The 19,803-nt window shown below is 42.5% G+C and overlaps 1 protein-coding gene across 1 annotated transcript; it reads right to left on the bottom strand.

Moving 5' to 3' along the window:
• Window positions 1-877: 877 nt before the first annotated feature.
• LOC139445969 (uncharacterized) lies at window positions 878-7,696 on the bottom strand. The gene is made up of 3 exons (XM_071227218.1): window positions 7,522-7,696; window positions 2,758-2,800; window positions 878-1,625 (listed from the first exon to the last, which is right to left on the bottom strand). The coding sequence occupies exons 1-3, from the start codon at window positions 7,543-7,545 to the stop codon at window positions 1,183-1,185; spliced, it is 510 nt and encodes a 169-aa protein (XP_071083319.1). The 5' UTR covers window positions 7,546-7,696; the 3' UTR covers window positions 878-1,182.
• Between the last annotated feature and the right edge of the window lie 12,107 nt (window positions 7,697-19,803).

Consider the following 19,803-nt stretch of genomic DNA (forward strand, 5'->3'; position numbering starts at 1 on the left):
TTAGGAACTTGTGTTTATATCTAGACAGGAATATGTAATGATGAAAAATGATATAATTACTGTCGAGCTGTCACTAGCGTAAAACAAAGACCATGATATAGAATCTACAATTATGCGACAATGGCAAACAGGCAGTTTTTTCATGTAATAAGGTGGCCATGGGTTCAACCTACATACACTCACTCACTCACTCACTCACTCACATACATTTTTATTTTTCATATCTCCGAACAATATAGATCAATATATGATTCGTGGCCGTAAATTTGCAAGTAATAATCACTGATCATATGACAGTTTTAGTTAAAAATTAATATAAATATTAACCAAATTTAACACGGTTTTCTGGTATGATAAACTCATTACATATGAAACCATACGTTACAAATGAGTAACAGGGTTGGGATTTACGCCCTATTTCTTCCAAAAGCTTCGTTTGGGAAGAAATGTCCATTTATTTCAATAACTTTTTACACAATATCTCTTGCACATTAGTGCAAAGTAGGTAGACGTTTTTAGCGTGGCGTGTATTTGATCGGATTAAAAACGAAGCTACAGAGGCGAATGGGACCTGAGTATTTACCACAACAGAATGGAAATATGACACACCTAATAGTCTAGGATGAACCAAATTCTTTTTTAGTAAAGTTTCACATTCTTTAATATTTTCTCCTCATAGCAACATCATTGTCTATAATGATTCCTATCGATATATTGCGATACATCGCTATTTCGATGAATTATTACAACCCTCGTCAAGTGAGTGAGTGAGTGAGTATGGTTTTACGCCGCTTTTAGTAATATTCCAACAATATCAAAACGGGGGACACCAGAAATGTGCTTCAAAAATTGTACGCATGTGGGGAATCAAACCCGGATCTTCGACATGACGAGCGAACGCTTTAACCACTAGCCTTAGGCTACCCCGCCGCCCCAAAACTCTTCAAAACTACATAATGCTTAGTGTGCAACATTTATTAACTGGAACATATCCCTAGATCTCTCTGTACATGTACCTGTCAACAAATGTACAAAGACGCGAGGGATCTCATAGTGTAGAGGAAGCCATCGAAGCCACCCAAAGGCAGGAAGACCGGGCGTGACACGTGGGATTAAACAGCTCCCGGAAAGCACGGTCGATGTCTACCTTTAAGACACAACATTAAATCAACAGATCTTCATCTATTGTGAGTAGGTCTTCCGACTCAGGAGTACAATGTACGGTACATATCCAATAAAAACTGGACAATCATCTGGCGCTAACTCGATGTCCCCCATAAAGCAGTACCCCTCATCATCAACCTTGATGTTGGGCAATCCAAACTTGTCTTTCCAGAGACGGTCGTACTCTCGAGCCCCTAAACGCCTGCGACAAGAGTCCATCACAAACACCATGTCACCTTCTATCACGCAGTCTCCGTTTGGGTATAACACCACTTGTTGGCGAGGTCGTGCATTGAGAACGTAGTCGTCGAAAAGGCGGTCGTAGTCACTGTGTAGGATCCAGCGACAGTCAAGTTCCCGGAGGTCCTGCCCTAATATGGTACAGTCGCCATTAGAATTGAAGGTCACCTCGTTTCTCAAAGAGTAGTCGTCTTTGAAGGAGCGGTCTGGACGGCTGGGCACTGTTTGACATATAACATCAGATTTAATTGGATTTGTAACAAAGAACAAAGTCGTAACTGGGGACTGGGTTATTTTCTCTTTCCCAAGCAAGAAACTGGCCGAATTCACAAAGCGATCGTAACTCGTGCCTCAAGAAATATGTGCGACTGCCGTATGGTTACGTACAATCGACTAGTGAACTGAGGCCAAGGCTTTGCTTGTCAAAGAGAATGTTTTGGGTCCACATTGAGAGATTTATCTATATCAGTAAAAACATTTGCCTAGATACCGTGAAGATAGGTCTTCAGCAACCCATGCTTGTCGTAAGAGGAGACTTACGGGATCGGGGGGTCAGGCTCACTGACTTGGTTGATGCATGTCATCGTATCCCAATTGCGTGGATCGATGTTCCTAATGTCAATCACTGGATTGTTTGGTCCAGACTCGATTATTTACAGATAGCCGTCATATAGCTGGAATATTGCTGAGTGCGGCGTTAAACATCAAACAAACAAACAAACTTTGTGGAACGGGCTCTGGGCCTCACCAAAGCGGTTCCGCAAACAGGCTTTGAGTTTACTGAAATGCTGTTCAAAGCGGCGTTAGGCCCAACTGACTCACTAGATCCGCATAATGATTTCGATTCGAAATAAAGGCGGACACGACAAATGAAACATATCACACAACTGGCGTTCTGTATCACCATAATTCTTATTTGTTTTAAATTGTATGTGTTTCAATTGTTTATTTGTCTACTGCACATTTTATGTCAGTGAATAAAATCTCAATCATGTATTGCTGTTATCGAGTTTTGCGTTCCGATATCTTATCTACGGTTTCTTCTCGAAATAGTGTATGGTGAAACAGGCACCATATATATAGTGTCTTGTGATGCGTATAGCATTGCAAAAGAGATACATCGTATCATCTGTAGCTATAGCAACGGATCATTATGATGAAGCAGGAATTATTCTGTATGCATGTGATGGCCATCGCCTGGTTTAGATGTAAGGGTGAGATAATTCGACATCAAATTAACTATGTATGGTCTAAAGAGAAATATTATACCTGTCCCTATATCAACAGTCATCCTGATTTATCGGAACGCTTTCGTCCTTTGTATAACGCAATATAAAAGAAGAATTTACTCACCTTGCTTGGGCACCGTGGCTGCCCCGGCCATCACACTCATGGTCTGGCGACAGCAAGCGAAATACGAAGTTGAAACGAAACAAAACTACATCATATAAACATATAGAAAATGAAAAAGAAAGCATTCACCCATTTTTGGTGTTGGCTAAAATGAAACAAGAACATAGTGTAGTGCTACTGTGTAGTGCTGCTGTGTAGTGCTACTGTGTAGTGCTGCTGTGTAGTGCTACTGTGTCGCGCTTCTGTGTCGTGCTGCTGTGTAGTGTTGCTGTGTATTGCTACTGTGTAGTGCTATTGTGTAGTGCTACTGTGTAGTGCTATTGTGTAGTGCTTCTGTGTAGTGCTATTGTTTAGTGCTACTGTGTAGTGCTGCTGTGTAGTGCTGTGTCGTGCTACTGTGTAGTGCTATTGTGTAGTGCTACTGTGTAGTGCTGCTGTGTAGTGCTACTATGTAGTGCTGCTGTGTAGTGTTACTGTGTAGTGCTGCTGTGTAGTGCTGCTGTAGAGTGTTACTGTGTAGTGCTGCTGTGTAGTGCTACTGTGTCGCGCTTCTGTGTCGTGCTACTGTGTAGTGCGCTTCTGTCGTGCTACTGTGTAGTGTTACTGTGTAGTGCTTCTGTGTCGCGCTGCTGTGTAGTGCTGCTGTGTAGTGCTACTGTGTCGCGCTTCTGTGTCGTGCTGCTGTGTAGTGCTACTGTGTCGCGCTTCTGTGTCGTGCTACTGTGTAGTGCGCTTCTGTCGTGCTACTGTGTAGTGTTACTGTGTAGTGCTACTGTGTCGCGCTTCTGTGTCGTGCTGCTGTGTAGTGCTGTGTCGCGCTTCTGTGTCGTGCTGCTGTGTCGCGCTTCTGTGTCGTGCTGCTGTGTAGTGCTGCTGTGTAGTGCTACTGTGTCGCGCTTCTGTGTCGTGCTGCTGTGTCGCGCTTCTGTGTCGTGCTGCTGTGTAGTGCTACTGTGTCGCGCTACTGTGTCGCGCTTCTGTGTCGCGCTACTGTGTAGTGCTGCTGTGTAGTGCTGCTGTGTAGTGCTACTGTGTCGCGCTTCTGTGTCGTGCTGCTGTGTAGTGCCAGCGAAGCATACCCAGGGAACCAAGCGGATGTATTTGATACAGGTCGCATTGGCGACATTGCACGTCTCATATCAATGAATATCTCACAGCATGGTGACGTGCATATGACGTCTCAAGGAACATGATGGTCGCATTTCACAGTACACGGTAATGAGTGAAGTGCATACTTTCTTTTGACCCCAGTTTAACGGGTTGAAAAGAGAACGTGAAATGCCTGAGAGAGAAGGCTTAATCACTTCCATACTTGTAACAGCCGAGTAAAATGTGGACCTTTTTCTTTTTCAATATTCTTTTTAATCTGTGACCAGGCTGGTTGCATTTCCTCGTGCCACAATGGCGTGGAGCGTTGCTCATGCTGAAAATCAATGGTTTATCTGGTCCTGACTCGGTGCCGGGGTATAGCTGAAATATTGCTAACAGCGGCGTTTAACAAAATTCATTTACTCACTATTATACTGTTTAAGTATCTGAATACTGAGGCTTGGGAATTGTTTCATGAATCAAAGAATATTGTCGATCCACTGAAGTGAATTCTTTTCAGTCGGTACAAACAATTATTGTGTGACACGTGGTCCTGTGAACTGCACACAGGTCACAAATCAGACCAAGTTAAGCAATGTCGGTCGCGGAGAGTAGGTGGATGGGTGACTCCTGTGAGTTTCTATAGGTGTTCGGACCCTGCAGGTTACATGGGGTACGGACGAGGGTTGTACATAGGCTTCTGTTCACCCAGTGCTATACAGTGAATGTGTGCCCGGCAGCTTTGGTTGTATACTCCCTAGGAAGCTGAGAATGAGGTTTGAGAGCACACTGATCCAATGACTGAGGTAATAATAATAATAATAATAATAACGAACAAGAAATTCAGGGTATTGACACCCTCACACGAAGAATCGTGGCAGACAGTAGATCCCACCACCCTCGCTCTTCCCTCAATCGCTTATATTTACCAATTATGGTGGGAGGGCGTGGGTTGATTAATGTGTACGCTCTTCATGATTGAATTGTTTTGTGCACTTTTGCACACATTTATTTGTCTGATGATTCTCATGTGAACCATGCCAAGACTCGTGATGAAAACAAGGCATTCCATAGTTTTCTAAAACGAGCCAAGGATGTGGGGCATAATCTCAATGTCAGTGTTGATTTTGATGATGGTTCTGTACTGCTGGACGGTACAGAAATGAGTGTCAACCAAGCGGAGTGCCATATCAAACTGGCACAGACTCAGTTTTTCACGGAGAGGCGATCTAAACGACCACTGCATCGAGTTTGTACAGTGTGTTGAGATCGTGAGCAACCCTGTAGAGTCCTTTGCTTGTATGTGGTCGGCTGGCCTGAAAAGTGAAACAGAAGACTTTCTGTTTGCTGCTCAGGACCAGTCACTTCCCACTCCAACCCCTCAATATGAAACGTATATTATGTAATGAATTTAATGAGACTGTCCAACACATTGTCAGTGGATGCCCAGTTTTGGCACAAATACATCTTAAGCGACACGATGGAGTGGCTCGATCATTTTATTACCGTCTTCGCCATGCTTGTGGTTTTGACACAGACGTCCATCCATGGTACGACCCGGAATATGTAGAGGGCGTCATGGAAAATACAGCCTCAGACGTATCCAGGCCAACAAACCTGATCTTGTCCTTTTTGATAAATCCAATGAAATCATTTATATTATTGAATTTCTGCCCCTTTTGACACAGATGTGATATGCAGACCTCGCTTTCGAAATGTCACGCTTGCATCCCAAGTACCAAGTTGCCCGACTCCCCATGTTTCTCGGTACCTTAGGTTTGGAACCTCCCAATCTGTTGGCTGACATTGGGAGAGTACCCGGGTTTGCTACCAGGAATACAGACCTTCTGGGTAATGCAGAAGGCTGCCGCGTTGGGGAGTCTTCACATTCTCCGATAGGTTCTGGGTGGGTTTGACAAGGCAGCGCTTCCTGGGAGAAGAAAATGCAGCAAAGAGGGTCAGCTAAGCGCCCCCCCCCCCCCCCCCCCACCCCCCCACCCCCCACCACACGCAGCCCAGACAACTCTCCCCAACTACTGCAGCCTTCTGCCTTTTATTATTATTCACAGATTAAAATACAAAATGAAGCAAAGAGGGTGTTGGTGATCTATTATTATTATTATTATTATCATAAATAGTAGTAGTAGTAGTTGTAGTAATATAGTAGTAGTAGTAGTAGTTGTAGTAATAGCAGTAGAAGTAGTAGTAGTAGTAGTAGTAGTAGTAGTAGTAGTAGTAGTAGTAGTGCTGTTATCCACAATACATCGTGGATGCCTTATATAATAAGCTAACGCTTAGTCTCTGAAAATCTATAAATTTGATAGAGACAAATAACTCCATTTTGATGGAACAGGCTCCCCAGATAGACGGGAACTTGAGATTCCTGAACCTGGGGGAAATCTGGACTTACTTCATTTTGAGCGTTTACATTACAGTAAAGGCTGGGCGGAAGAGAAAATAATATGGTTCAGAGACTGGGAGAACGACCAGCATAAAGGTTCAGTTTAGCGTCCTCAAACTTGGGGTTCTTTTACTGCCGAAACAAAAATAGATGTTGTGTTGTTTTCAAGCCAACTCAGCCCCAATCCACTGGCCACTGTGAGTTACATCCCTCTGAACTGCGGACCCCATGTTCCGCGCGGTGTTTGTTGATGGTCTTGATTAAAAGATTTTCTTGAATAAACACCGGGTCTGAAGGACTTGCGAAAATAAATACACCCTGTCGCGAATACACAAAGCGGTAATGGTGGCCCTTGTACAAAAACAACGTCTACCGTAGAGCCTTTATTACACGACTAACTTGAAAAAACGCTGATATAGGAAGCATAAAAAAATACAGGATCAAATATGCTTCAATTGTATACATACATGTATAGAGGAAATGTACGCTTGTAAAGAAACACATTTTGAAAAACAGGCACATTCCCGTGGTGACTCCTGGTTAGAAAAGGTCCCCCCCGAGACCCATGTTTGTCGTTAGAGTGGACTTAATGGATCGGGCGGTCAGGCTCGATAACTTGGTTGACAGCGTGTCATCGCATTCTAATTTCGGGGATCGTTGCTAAAAATATCTATCATTATAAGTTCGCCGTCATGTAGCTGAAATATTGCCAATTGCAGCGTTAAACACCAAACAAACAAAATGTTGACATTTTTAACATCGTTATTGTTGATATTGTAAACGATTCTTCAACGGCAAGTGAACTTATTTAAAAAACAGACACAGGCCACTATTTTAGGATTTACGGTATGTTGTGTGGAATTGACGTTGACTGCCCAAGAGGGCCAAGAACAATGGATACGAGCATAGCTCCACATCAGAACAGTTACTCAAACATTTAACGTCAACTATAAAAACATATTGATTCTCTAACGTGTAACCCTCATTCCCCCCGTTGTACAGTTGTAATAGTGTAAGACCAGACATTCTAAAAAGTAATAATGATGGTCGCTGTAGGCTTGATAACCATACCATCATGCATCTAATTAACTCACATCCACTCCACACTGTTTAATACACAACTATATTCCCTACTTCATGTCAACTTCACCCCGTTTAAAAGGAAAACCGCATCCTTCCTACAGGTTCAGCCTTTATCCAAAGCTTCAATGAATATGAAAACACACAGCAAATTCATTATTGTGCAAAGAAACGAAATTTGAAAATTAACTTACCAGCGCTAGACATAATATCTTCATGGCTGCAGATAACTTGCAGTCTAAAGGAAGCTGAAATATTTCTTGACGAGACAACTGGCGCGTTCGAGCTTTCAATGGTTGTTTGAAACCCTCATAAACACCAGTTGAACGAACGTCACGCCATAATACACGCCGCAAGGGCAGCTTGTCAACTCCAAAGTTACGGCTTAATAAAGGACGCGCAGTTTGATGTCATCCGAGTGTTGAATCTGAATGTCAAGTGTCAACATTTACCGTTTGACATTTTCATCGTTTAGGATGATTATGATGATCAAATTAAAAGTCGCATTGTCTTTCAATGTTAATGATCTATATTGATAATTGCCTTGATGATGTGATATAATAGCCTGATCATATTTAATAATAGACAAGATTCACAAAACAGATGAATTTGGAATTAGTTCTTTTCAGGAATGGCTTTTGTGGAATTTTGATAATTACATAAATGTTGTATAATTGTTTGACAGAAATATGTGTGAAGGAGTGAGGTTGGTTTTGAAGATTACTAGTATTTCATTTACATCACGGCGTGTTGGCTTGATGTAAGAGACAAACCCGCATTGGCTGGTCACAGTAGTTTAGAGTGAGTGAGTGAGTGAGTGAGTGAGTGGGTGGGTGGGTGGGTGGGTGGGTGAGTGAGTGAGTTTGGTTTAAGGCTGTGCTGAACATTATTTCAGTTATATCATGACTTGACGAGGGACGAGTTGTTTAAACCCACTGGTACAGCTATTGCTGACAAACCTAGACACATAATCAGGGCGAATCTGAAATTCGAACCCACAATGATAGATTTCTGGCACGCTCAAGAGAATGGCGGCGCCCGGAGACCACTGGGCCACCCGTGGCCCATCCATGTGCAGAATGTTTAAACACAGCACATACCCAGATACTGAACACCGGAATTTGCAAACGGTGTGTTCATTAACGTCAGTCGGGAGCATTGCAGTCGAGGGAGTTTTCATGCTGGTACAGTTGTGTTTATGAATGGATAAAAAGCAAATGCTACTAACCTATTTTCAATAAATCCTTTCGCAGTTGAAAATTAATATGTCATGAATCCTAACCTTTACATCCACTATCATGATTGACAGCCTTCATTCAATTCGACACGTATGACTAGTGTCAATAGTGCACACCGGGGCAACTTGACTCACTTTTCTATAACTACGAACTCATACTGATATACTCAAGAGTGATCACGTTCTTATTTAGCATATAGCACGTACGTGTCCTGTCTTAATTGGGCTGAAGATTAACCCACGGGGTTTTCTATAGAAGAACCTAAAACTGTTTGTGTTATTGACACAAGTTCTTGTAAACTTTAGTTTAAATTTCACAACAATAAATCAAAGGCAGAAACGGTGATGTTCAATTTAATCTCAAACAGCACGCCTGAAACAAGCTATGCTGATCTGTGATTGGTTGTATGCACGGCGATTAGAGTGATCGATCTGTTATCCATGTATTCCATGTCGTCTTAATTAATTAAATATTAATTTTCAGTTATGAATAAATTCATATGAACACAGCTACTTTTGTCTTGGTGTTAGTGTAGAGTTTTGAGTAAAGAGCAGTAAATCAGGTGCGCCGAATTCGATATGCCATCAGCGGAGTACGCACAGAAGCGGACCTAAAATCTCCCAGAACCCAGAACCCATGTTTAGCACATGCAAAAGATTATTCAAGAGGCGTGTCGCAGAAGCGGATTTTGAAATAAATGTGATCACTGGTGGTTTTAGTGAGGTGTCAGTAAAGGATTAAACACGACTTCGAGGTTTCGGTAGACGGCAATACCGCAGGGAAGCAGTGACCGAGCTAGTATAACTTAGGGCGTAAGTTATTCCTTAAAACGCGAATTGTTTTCAACGTAAAATGAATGCTTCCATTTCAGTATTATATAAGTATTAAGATGGTTTGTTGTATAAAGGATTTACAAAGGTACATATTGGAACGAAACATCGGCATGTTAACATAAGGTAAAATTAATTATCTATACAGACACATCATATATAAGTTTTTACCATAAAAAATAGAATGTACTTAAATGAAATAAGTTTTATAAGCAAAATCATAATCATAATCATAATGGAAAACTGTCATCATGTGGTAAAAGAATGTCTTAGTGAATAAAACAGGACACACTGGCCCCCAGTAATAAAAAATCTATAGATCTATGAGGGAGGGAAAATAATGTGTTCCCGAAAACAGTTTGGAACACATAGCTGGAATGCAATGTGATTTGCGAGGCAAGTGAATTTAATCACTAAAATGTAAAATGTGCACAAAGTTCCCGGTATGGAAATTCTGGTATAAAACATCATATGAAACAACGAACATGCCTCGACTAACCGCAGAGCAGAGGGAGAGAGCCATCGGTATGTTGCAAATGGGAGCGACGCAGGAGCTCGTTGCCAGGATCATGGGCTGCTTCAAGTGCACTATCGCCAGACTTGTCACACGTCACAGGCAAACTGACAGTACTGCAGACAGACCGAGGAGTCGAAGACCCAAGGTCACGCCCCCACAGGAAGGCCGGTATTTACGGGTGCTTCACCCAATGTTCACATTCCTAACTTTGCCGTCATCATCTGCAACAGCCTTGGACATCCAGTCAGCTGTAGGACCGTTGTTAGACGACTCCGCCTGTATGGCCTCCGTGCCTATCGACCTTTCAAGGGCATGACACCGACATCACAGACTGAGATGGGCCAGGACTGTACAGCAGTGCCAGAAGAGAAATTGGCGACGAGAGTAGCAGCCAGCTCTTCAAGTCTGATGGGCGGGTTCGAATCTACCGACGACGTGGTGAACGGACGGCCCGTTGTTGCGTCCAAGTAGTGGAGCCTTATGGAGATGTTAGTGTCATGGTCTGGGGTGGCATCTGCGGGGACCAGAAGACGTCCTTACATTGGTGAGGTTTTGCGGCCTTTGGTGCTGCCTTTCCTGCAACGACACCCACGGACGCTCGAGTCACTAGCGACTTTCTGAACGCCAACAACGTGACCGTATTAGAGTGGCCAGCCAGATCACCGGACCTGTCGCCCATAGAGCACCTCTGGAACCAACTTGGACGCAGGGTTCGGAAACGTCCATTCGTGACCAACTCGTGTTATTCCGGGACAAGCCGAATAGCGACTCTAGCCCCTCACATATTTTTGCGACCGGGTTCCGTCTTAGCGCAAACAGGCATACCTCGTTGCCTAATGGTTCACATATATTTCCCCATACTTTAAATATATTTCAAATGCAATTTAAAGCACATCGGGACATGCGGAATTATACAGTATGATTGAATATATTTAACTGTGTCTTGAGTATATTTTTAGATGCAAGACATATGTAAAATCAAAAATTATTTCCGAGGGATTCTTTGACGAAGACCTTGAAAGTCATACACGCATTCTGATTGGTTTGTCGTATTTTCGCACATAACATTCATCGAGAGGGGGACGAGTCTTTTCAAATACCGTTTTTAGATAATTGTTTAAAAAAAACAAAAAACATCAACTGTTACTAAATTTTGTTTTAGAACATTTTTTTGGGCGGCGTTTCTTTTGCACGGTAGTTTATGTAGTAGTATGTAGTAATGTAGGCAGTTGGTTCGTGTTATATGGTCGGAGTTCCATGTTTATTAGACAAGATAATAATATTTGCGTTCTATTGTTGTGGATAATCAAATCCAAAACGATTTAAACGTTTTGTAGAATACCTGATAAATGGCATACTGATATTCCCATATATGTCCCAACAGCATATATGGCATCATAACAACTAAAAAATAAGAAGAAAAACGCTGAAAGCTTAATGTAGATTCTATCATGAATTATGAATATGTTCGATTGTGAATTGTAGAGATTTCAAATAGCAGTAACAACCTCTGACTAAAATAGCTGATTTGACCACCACAAGACCGCGGAAGTTAAAATTAATAGGACCTAATTTCTTTCTCATCCGTGGTCGTGTGGGAACAATTAATAATAGTACTAACAAATGTATGTTATAAAATGCAGAGTTATTGTTTGGACAATTTTCGATTGTTTCTAAATTAAAACCTTACTTCAGTAGGGCAGGACATGCTTAGCCTTTTCGCGAACACCTGGTGTCATCACTCATTTTCAGTGAGCCATTCATATAATTTTCACCACCATTTTGCCTTTTACGCTTCCGGGGTAGAATAGGTCTTCAGCAACCCATGCTTGCCGTAAAAGGTAACGCCACGCTCGGCAGTATTCCAGCTACATGACGGCGGTCTGTAAATAATCGAATCTGGACCAGACAATCCAGTGATTGACGTCATGAGCACCGATCCACGCAATTGGGATACGATGACATGCATCAACCAAGTCAGCGAGCCTGACCACCCGATCCCGTTAGTCGCCTCCTACGACAAGCATAGTCGTCATTTACACTAAACATATATCTAGTTAATGGCGTTCGGGTCATCGAGGTGTCACTGTTTTTGCACTGCCTCCTATGCAACGTTCAAGGGCAAACGTCGATTGTATTATCATATTCTCTTCCTCGGGCCGAAAAGGTTGTGTATGGATTTGCGGCCGGGCTTCCAGACGACCTCGGCTGACACTACAACTGCCTTTCTACGGTAACTGGGGTATCATTGGGTGTGGACAGCACCCGCAACTCATTCTTACACTTCACCATGAATGCGGAAGGTTATACTTTCCCCGCTACTCGGAACATTCTGACCAGCAAAATACACCCCTATATCTACTGACCACATTCTTCACAGGGAAGTCCAGCATAGCATGGCTTTCTCAGAATGGAGCCCACGTGACCACGGACAGCTGTAGTGTGTAACCCATGTCCAGGCACCTTGGTCGTCTGGGTATAACTTACTTGAGTAACAGATCATGTTTACATTAAATTTAACTCACTGTGACTATTCAATATATGTCGCGTTAAGGCCCCCCTCTTTTGTGCAATTTTCTTGAACGGGATTTGACTTAGGAATTTAAATTTTGAAAAATAATGTCTTGTTGGTAAAAACAAAGTCTATTTTATTTGGCTGATCCTTTCAAAGAATATCAATTGTATGTCTACCAAGCGCTGAGGGAACAGATATGTCTCAAACAAAAATATCAGCTTGCATGTACTCATGAAATGGAAAGCTAATTAGCACAACACGTAACCATCCGTTCAGGCAAATGTTTTTATCACGTCTTTGATTTGTTTGTTGTTTAGCGCCGCACTCAGCATTATTCCAGCTACATGACGACGGTCTGTAGATACTCGAGTACATATATGTATGTAGTTCGGTGTTCTTTCTGTAACTGACTGCTACGGCTCTCCTATCTTAAGGTAGCTTCACATGACAAACATAAGTCTGCAGGTTTCTGTTTACAAACATTAGTTTTTGTATGTTTGACACCCATCAAACTCAGGTGACTCTTCCATAATGACGCGGGGTATAGGGTGTGTTTGTTTGTTTGTTTGTTGTTTAACGCCGCAATCAGCAATATTCCAGCTATATGAATATGAGTAAATAATCAAGTCTGGACCAGACAATCCAGTGATTGACATCATGATCATCGATCCACGCAAATGGGATACGATGTCATGCATCATCCAAATCAGCGTGCCTGACCACCCGATCCCGTTAGTAGCCTCTTACGACCAGCATAGTCGCTTTTATGGCAAGCAGAATCGCTCAAGTCATTGACAACTCTAATTTATAAAAGAATAGATCCACATCTCCCATACATAACATGAAAAGTCTTGCTTACAAATGTGATCTTATCCATGAGATCGATCGTTGTCGCATGCCTAGCAAAAGTTCATGGTCACATGTGGTTCAAGGTCGAATACAAAGATCTTCATGAAGGTTTAACGGAAAAACCATATTACTAGTAGGTGAGTGTTCAGACTTTGGCTTCTTGCTGTAATACGACCTCAAAACCTTTATCAATTGGCTTTCTTACGTAAGTTACCTTAATATTGATACAGGTGCAACTTAATCTTCTGGGCGCCGTTGTAGAAAACAACCTCAGCACTACGACTGTCGTCAGTCTAAGTCTATGTTAATGTATGGGAGTTACGATCACCTGAGCGTAAAGATCGCTTTGTGCAACGCTGCCCGGGAAAGAAACATGATCTTTAATTCATCTGTGACATACATAATGAATCTGTTGCAATATTGTCGAATGACTGTCCTATTCTAGCTATGGATAATGTGATAATTAATCGGGGGAATCGAAACCCGGGTTGTCGCGTGACGACTGACGAGCGAACGTTTATCACTTGGCGATCCCAACGCCCCACAGATCTTGCTAAACTCAAACCACCAAACGTTATATTATTTACCAGTTTCTCATACGTTCCAGGCCATTCTATTAGTGCTCACTAACAAACAAATTCTGCCATAAAGACTGTTACGCTACATATACTACTCCCAAATAGTAATTTAATAACACACGGTGCATATTAATAATAAATATAAGCCATTTCCATCATCATAACAAACATCTGCTAAAAGCAGGGTCCATTCTACGATTCCGGCTTCTTCATAAGAATTTGTTCATGAATCAATATTACATAGTGATGACACCAAGTGTTCGCGAAAAGGAGAGCGTATCCTGCCCAACATGGCAACATAAGGGAGTCAAATAGGGAATTGCATTGAACACCCTCCCCCCACCTCCACTTGAACCGCCACTGCACGCATGTCCCACCAAGTTTCCAACACACCGATACCCTTTCCACCGCAGCGGCGTTATGCCTTAATTCCACTCATAACCAACAAATAGGTGAGGTAAAATGGGCCTCAATGTCGCGTCCAAGATTATTGCACTTATATAGCGACGTGCATGCACGTGTGTGTGTGTGTGTGTGGCTGATTGTACTAGTCCGGACTGATGCCGATTTATAGTGCTAGCTCACTGTGATACCATGCCGCAGTTTAACATGAATACCCCACTCAGACACAGTATACGGGATCGAACCCCGGACCTTCCGCTCTCCGGGCGGACGCTCTAACACTTGACCACGGAGGCGGTCTTAACCAACAAATAACAACAAATAGAAATAAATGGGGAATTTATGGATATGGCAACAGGTTCTTTCATTCCAGTTTTATATGATATTTCAACCTTCCCCTTAAATGAGACGACAAGGCAAGAAATCACATTGGAAAATGTTTCTTCGTCGGTGGCCTTTATAGTTCACACCAAGAAGATTTTCCTTAAAGTTCATTGTAGCGCGTATATAGTAGACTTATCAATAACTAGTTAATTTCGGTTGTAACGAATACTCACCGCGATGTTTGAATAAAATAAATATTCTCCGGTGTAGTTGTTGACTACATACACGTCTGCTTCTTGAGTCTGGAATTAACGCGCACCAAAAACTCGTGCAACGGAAGTGAGCTCTGATTGGTTAAAATCGTAATCACGACACCACGTGACAATGCTGGTGAACACCTGCGTGAAATATACAACCCCTGAAACCTGATCTGGCATTTGTTTATGTAAGTATCCAGTAGCGGCAACTTTACTGAATGTTTACATGTTGTAGCGATCGAGTTGCAGTGCCTTCTAGGAACGAACATTGTTTTTGCGTAAATGCGTAATATGTAATAAGTAACGAAATGTAGGATATAGTTTTTTGTATTCTTAATAATGCCATAAATGCCTGCTTATATATTGCAATTTATACATTTTATCCAGACGTTGATAAATTGTTTTTGCTTTCAAATAAAATGATAATTTAATTTTTAGATCATCGGGCACTGATGACGTGCCAGGAGCATTGTATCCATGCTCGTGGGTTTACCATAGTGCTTCACGTCTACGACCCTCCCATATGAAACTTCAGCCTCGTAAGTGAAGTTCAAAGGCCTTAAGGCCCAGATCATTTACTCGCTATATTTGAGCATTTAGGTCATAATTATGAACTGTGCAACAGAATGCTTGAAAGTGGGCGGTAGAATAACGGCTTCTTTTGCCCACTGGAAACGTCAAATTTGCTGATAACTTTGAAATACTATGAAAGCATAAGACATGTTAAAATGGCTGACAACTAGCCATTTTTCTTTCTTACACTTGCAAGTTTTTGACTTCTTGGAATACACATAGTATATGGCTAAAATGAGAGAAGGGAAAAATTTTAAAAGTTTAAAGTTTAAGATCCAAGGTTATTTTTTACCATATGTCAACTTAGCTTGGGTTAAAGACTTGCTCATGATCACTTTTATATAAATGCTTCATGAAAAACTCTAAAATCTATCTTTCTGACACATTTTACCCTTACGTATAGGTTTAGTGTTAGTGCCAAACCTACAACTGTTGAAATGAACAGGGGCCGCCTCCGTGGTCTAGTGGTAGAGCATCCGCCCGGAGAGCGGAAGGTTCGGGGTTCGATCCTCGGCCGCGTCATACCAAAAGACGTTAAAAGATGGTACTTGTTGTTACCCTGTCTGGCACTCGGCACTAAGGGGCTAAAACAAGGACTGGTCGGCTCGGAGTCAGTATACTGTGTCTGAGTGGGATTATCATGTTAAACTGCGGCATGGTATCTCAGTGAGCTAGCACTATAAATCGGCATCAGTCCGGACTAGTACAAGCAGCCACACAAACACACACACTTACATGCACGTTGCTATATAAGTGCAATAATCTTGGACGCGACGTTAAACCCCATTTCACCTCACCTCACCTGGAATGAATAGGAAGAGAATTTTTTGGATGTCAACTTCGTTATAATGAGGAACTCAACGTTTCGGAGTAAATACTTACTCCTTCATCAGGTGAATGAAAGCTATGGCTTCCCTTGCTAAGTTTCCATCTTTTGTTATCTTGTTGCTCTTGTTGTTCTGACGTGTACATATACATGCTCTCTGCCTTAGAGCTTTCATTCACCTGATGAAGGAGTAACCTTATACTCCAAAATGTTGTGTTCCTCATAATAAAGAAGTAACTGTTAATATCCATAAATTCTCTTACTTATGTGTATCACTTCCAAATGCCTTTCAAAGACTTGAACAAAGTTAAGTTCTCATTCATAATGGAATACTTCTAAAAACTATCACAAGTACTTCTAAAAGCCTTTTCTCAATTCTTAAAGTAAGCGGGTACTATGGTCTCAAAATGGCCCATATCCTACATTGTCTATGGCGCTTCGACTGTGATGTCACGATGGCGTGAACATGTTTTGCTTCATTTCCTTGAGGTGTATCCACTTAATGTTTTGGACCAGACAATCCAGTGAATGACATCATAAGCATCGATCTACGCAATTGGGATACGATGACATGCATCAACCAAGTCAGCGAGCCTGACCACCCGATCCCGTTAGTCGCCTCTTACGACAAGCATAGTCACCTTTTACGGCAAGCATGAGGCGCTGAAGACCCGGGTATCCACTTAATGTTTATTTACGAAGTAGATGTGCTACACACTATCAATTCCTGTTATAAATGCCACCTCACTGATCTTCCATACAGTTCGCGTTTTATTTTTTCATGGTTGAATAGAAAAAAACCCCACTGAGCTGTTACCAGCACTAAATTTAACATTTGAAACTCTAACTAGCAGATTGATCGGAATAGATCGATTCAATCTATTTCATATTAATTCACAGGTGACTGAACGCAACGCGACGTAACGCGACGTAACGCGACGTGATCCATCCGACGGAAGGCAACGTAACGTGAAGGATCTGTAATGACGTTTCTCGTCATATCTGCTCTCGACAAATAAGAACGATAAGTCTGTGAAAAGGGCATAAAACAGTGAGGAATTGGGTGTAGATGAAATATTCCTGTCAGAAAATGCAACAACAGGATACAGAATTACATCTGCAAATCCTCTCTTGCACAATCAGGTTTTGTTCGTTCGCTTGTTTCCAGTTCAGAATGTGGCGTTAACTTTTTATTCGGTTTGAGAAATATCTTCTTAATTTTCCAAAAAACAACAGGTAAACGTCTCAGTCAAAACGGCAACATCACGTCGGACTTTCCCCCGACAGCAAGCCGACATTTTATAACTGAAATACTATTTAAAGCGGGGATAAACCAAAATCCACTCACTCACTTATATTAAATAGAGACCTGTTTCTGTTGGGTCACATTACTCCCGGTACCCATGCTTGTCAGAAGAGTCGGTCGGAGGACGGGTACCGGATGGCAGGCTCTTTGTCTTTGCTAATTTCAGTCCCAGACGCATTCTGCGATTCCACGTCCTGAAATGTCTTGCTTTCCGAGGTAAGGGAGTTAACTCACTAAAAAATCGGTGGAAATGGACTTGAATACTAAGTTATCCCCCTTAACTCCTAGCCGCGGGAAGATGTGAGTGAGTGAGTGAGTTGGGTTTAACGCCGCTTTTAACATTATTCCAGTTATATCATGGCGTGTCAGCTTAATGTGGGAGGAAAGCCCGAAGTGATGCAGGTTTCGGACGTTTACCACTTCGGTGAAACCCACGAGCACGGGTATGGTGCTGACAAACCTAAAAACAATGATAGGTTTCTGGCGTGGCCAAGGGACGCAACTCTGCACAGCGAATCGCGGCGCCTTAGACGACTGGGCCACCCGTGCCCCCCCCACCCCCCTCCCTCCGGGAAGGTGTTAAAAGTCTAAATGCAAGATATTAAAAGTTTTAAAGAAATAAATGAGTTTGTATTATTATTTTTTAGGTGAAAATGGTTATGTTTCTACCGCAGGATTTTGTAATTTTAGCTGCAGAATTTTGGTAAATCTACCTCAGAATTTTGATAATAATACCATAGAATTTGTCTCGGATTGGCATTGTGTTCATAACGTGACATAGGATGTCGATAATTCCTGGTCCAGACTCAATTCTTTTGAAATTGCGCATGTATTCGATGTGCAGAGTTGCGTCCCTTGTGCTAGTCAGAAACCGATCATTGTGGGTTCGAATCCCGGTTCCCCCCCCCCCCCCCCCCCCCCACACACACACACACAATTTTACTTCTAGGTTTGTCAGCAACATATCCGTGGGTTTCAGCAAAGACGACCATCACTTGGGCTCTCCTCCCACGGTAAGCTGACATGCCCTGATAGAACTAGAATAGTGTTCAAAGAGGCTCAACACAACTCACTCACTTTATGTGAATTTCATGTCCTACTTTCCAGCTAATTTTCTGGAAATCCATTATTTGCTGGCTGTTGTCATACAGCTGGAAGATTGCCAAGAGAATTCAGGATATCTTCGAAATAGGAAACAGTTCTCACCTTCATAAATTGTTTTAAACGGGCAAAAGCTTAATTTACAACCAACAAATATATAAGGGAACTGTTAAAATGATATCGAAAGTGGTGAGGTGAAATTGGGTTTAACGTCGCGTAAAGATTGTTGCACTTATAAAGCGAAGTGCATGCACAAGTGTGTGTGTGTGTGTGGGGAGGGGGGGGGGGGGGGGGGGGGGGCTGTGGCTGTTTGTACTAGTCCGGACTGATGCTGATTTATTGTGCTAGCTCACTGAGATACCAACATGGGCGATACATGCATGACACCTCGATGGCATACTTTTGATTAACGTGTGTATGGTTGCAGTTGGTATTGCCCGGTTCCGCCTGAAGAACTACCATAAGCTGGGCCACTTGGCGGGTGCTGGGTCCCTGGTTTAACTCTTCAGCCGAGACCATCCCACAGATGCTCTATTGGGGACGTCAGGGACATTGAGGTCCAGGCTAATGTCGGTATGACTTCTGGTCTGGCGTCGTCGTGACATTACCGCGCCTGTTCCTTCATGGATGAAGTATTATTACCCTGGCATACTATTTCCCTATAGGCAATGTCCGTATTCCTTCTTGTCGGATACGAGTGGTGACGACCTGGGCCTGATTAGGCCTGGCGTTGTCATGACATTACCACCCCCCGTTCCTTCATGAATGAAGTTTTATTACCCTGACATACTATTTCCCTATAGGCAATGTCCGTATTCCTTCTCATCGGATGTAATTGGTGACGACCTGGGCCTGATTAGGTCTGGCGTTATCATGACATTACCGCGCCCGTTCCTTCATAGATGAAGTATTATTACCCTGGCATACTGTTTCCTATAGGCAATGTCCGTTTGCCTTCTTGTCCGATACAATTGGTGACCACCTGGGCATGATTAGGTCTGACGTTGTCATGACATTACCGCCCCCTACATTCATGGATGAAGCATTATTACCCTGGCATGGTTTCCTTGTAGGCAATGTCAGTATGCCTTCTTGTCGGATGTAATTGGTGACGACTGGGCCTGATTAGGTCAGGCGTTGTCATTACATTACCGGGCCCG

This window comes from Haliotis cracherodii, unplaced genomic scaffold (genome assembly GCF_022045235.1).
Source record: "Haliotis cracherodii isolate W230 unplaced genomic scaffold, xgHalCrac1.p SCAF_6, whole genome shotgun sequence".
NCBI classification, from domain to species: domain Eukaryota; kingdom Metazoa; phylum Mollusca; class Gastropoda; order Lepetellida; family Haliotidae; genus Haliotis; species Haliotis cracherodii.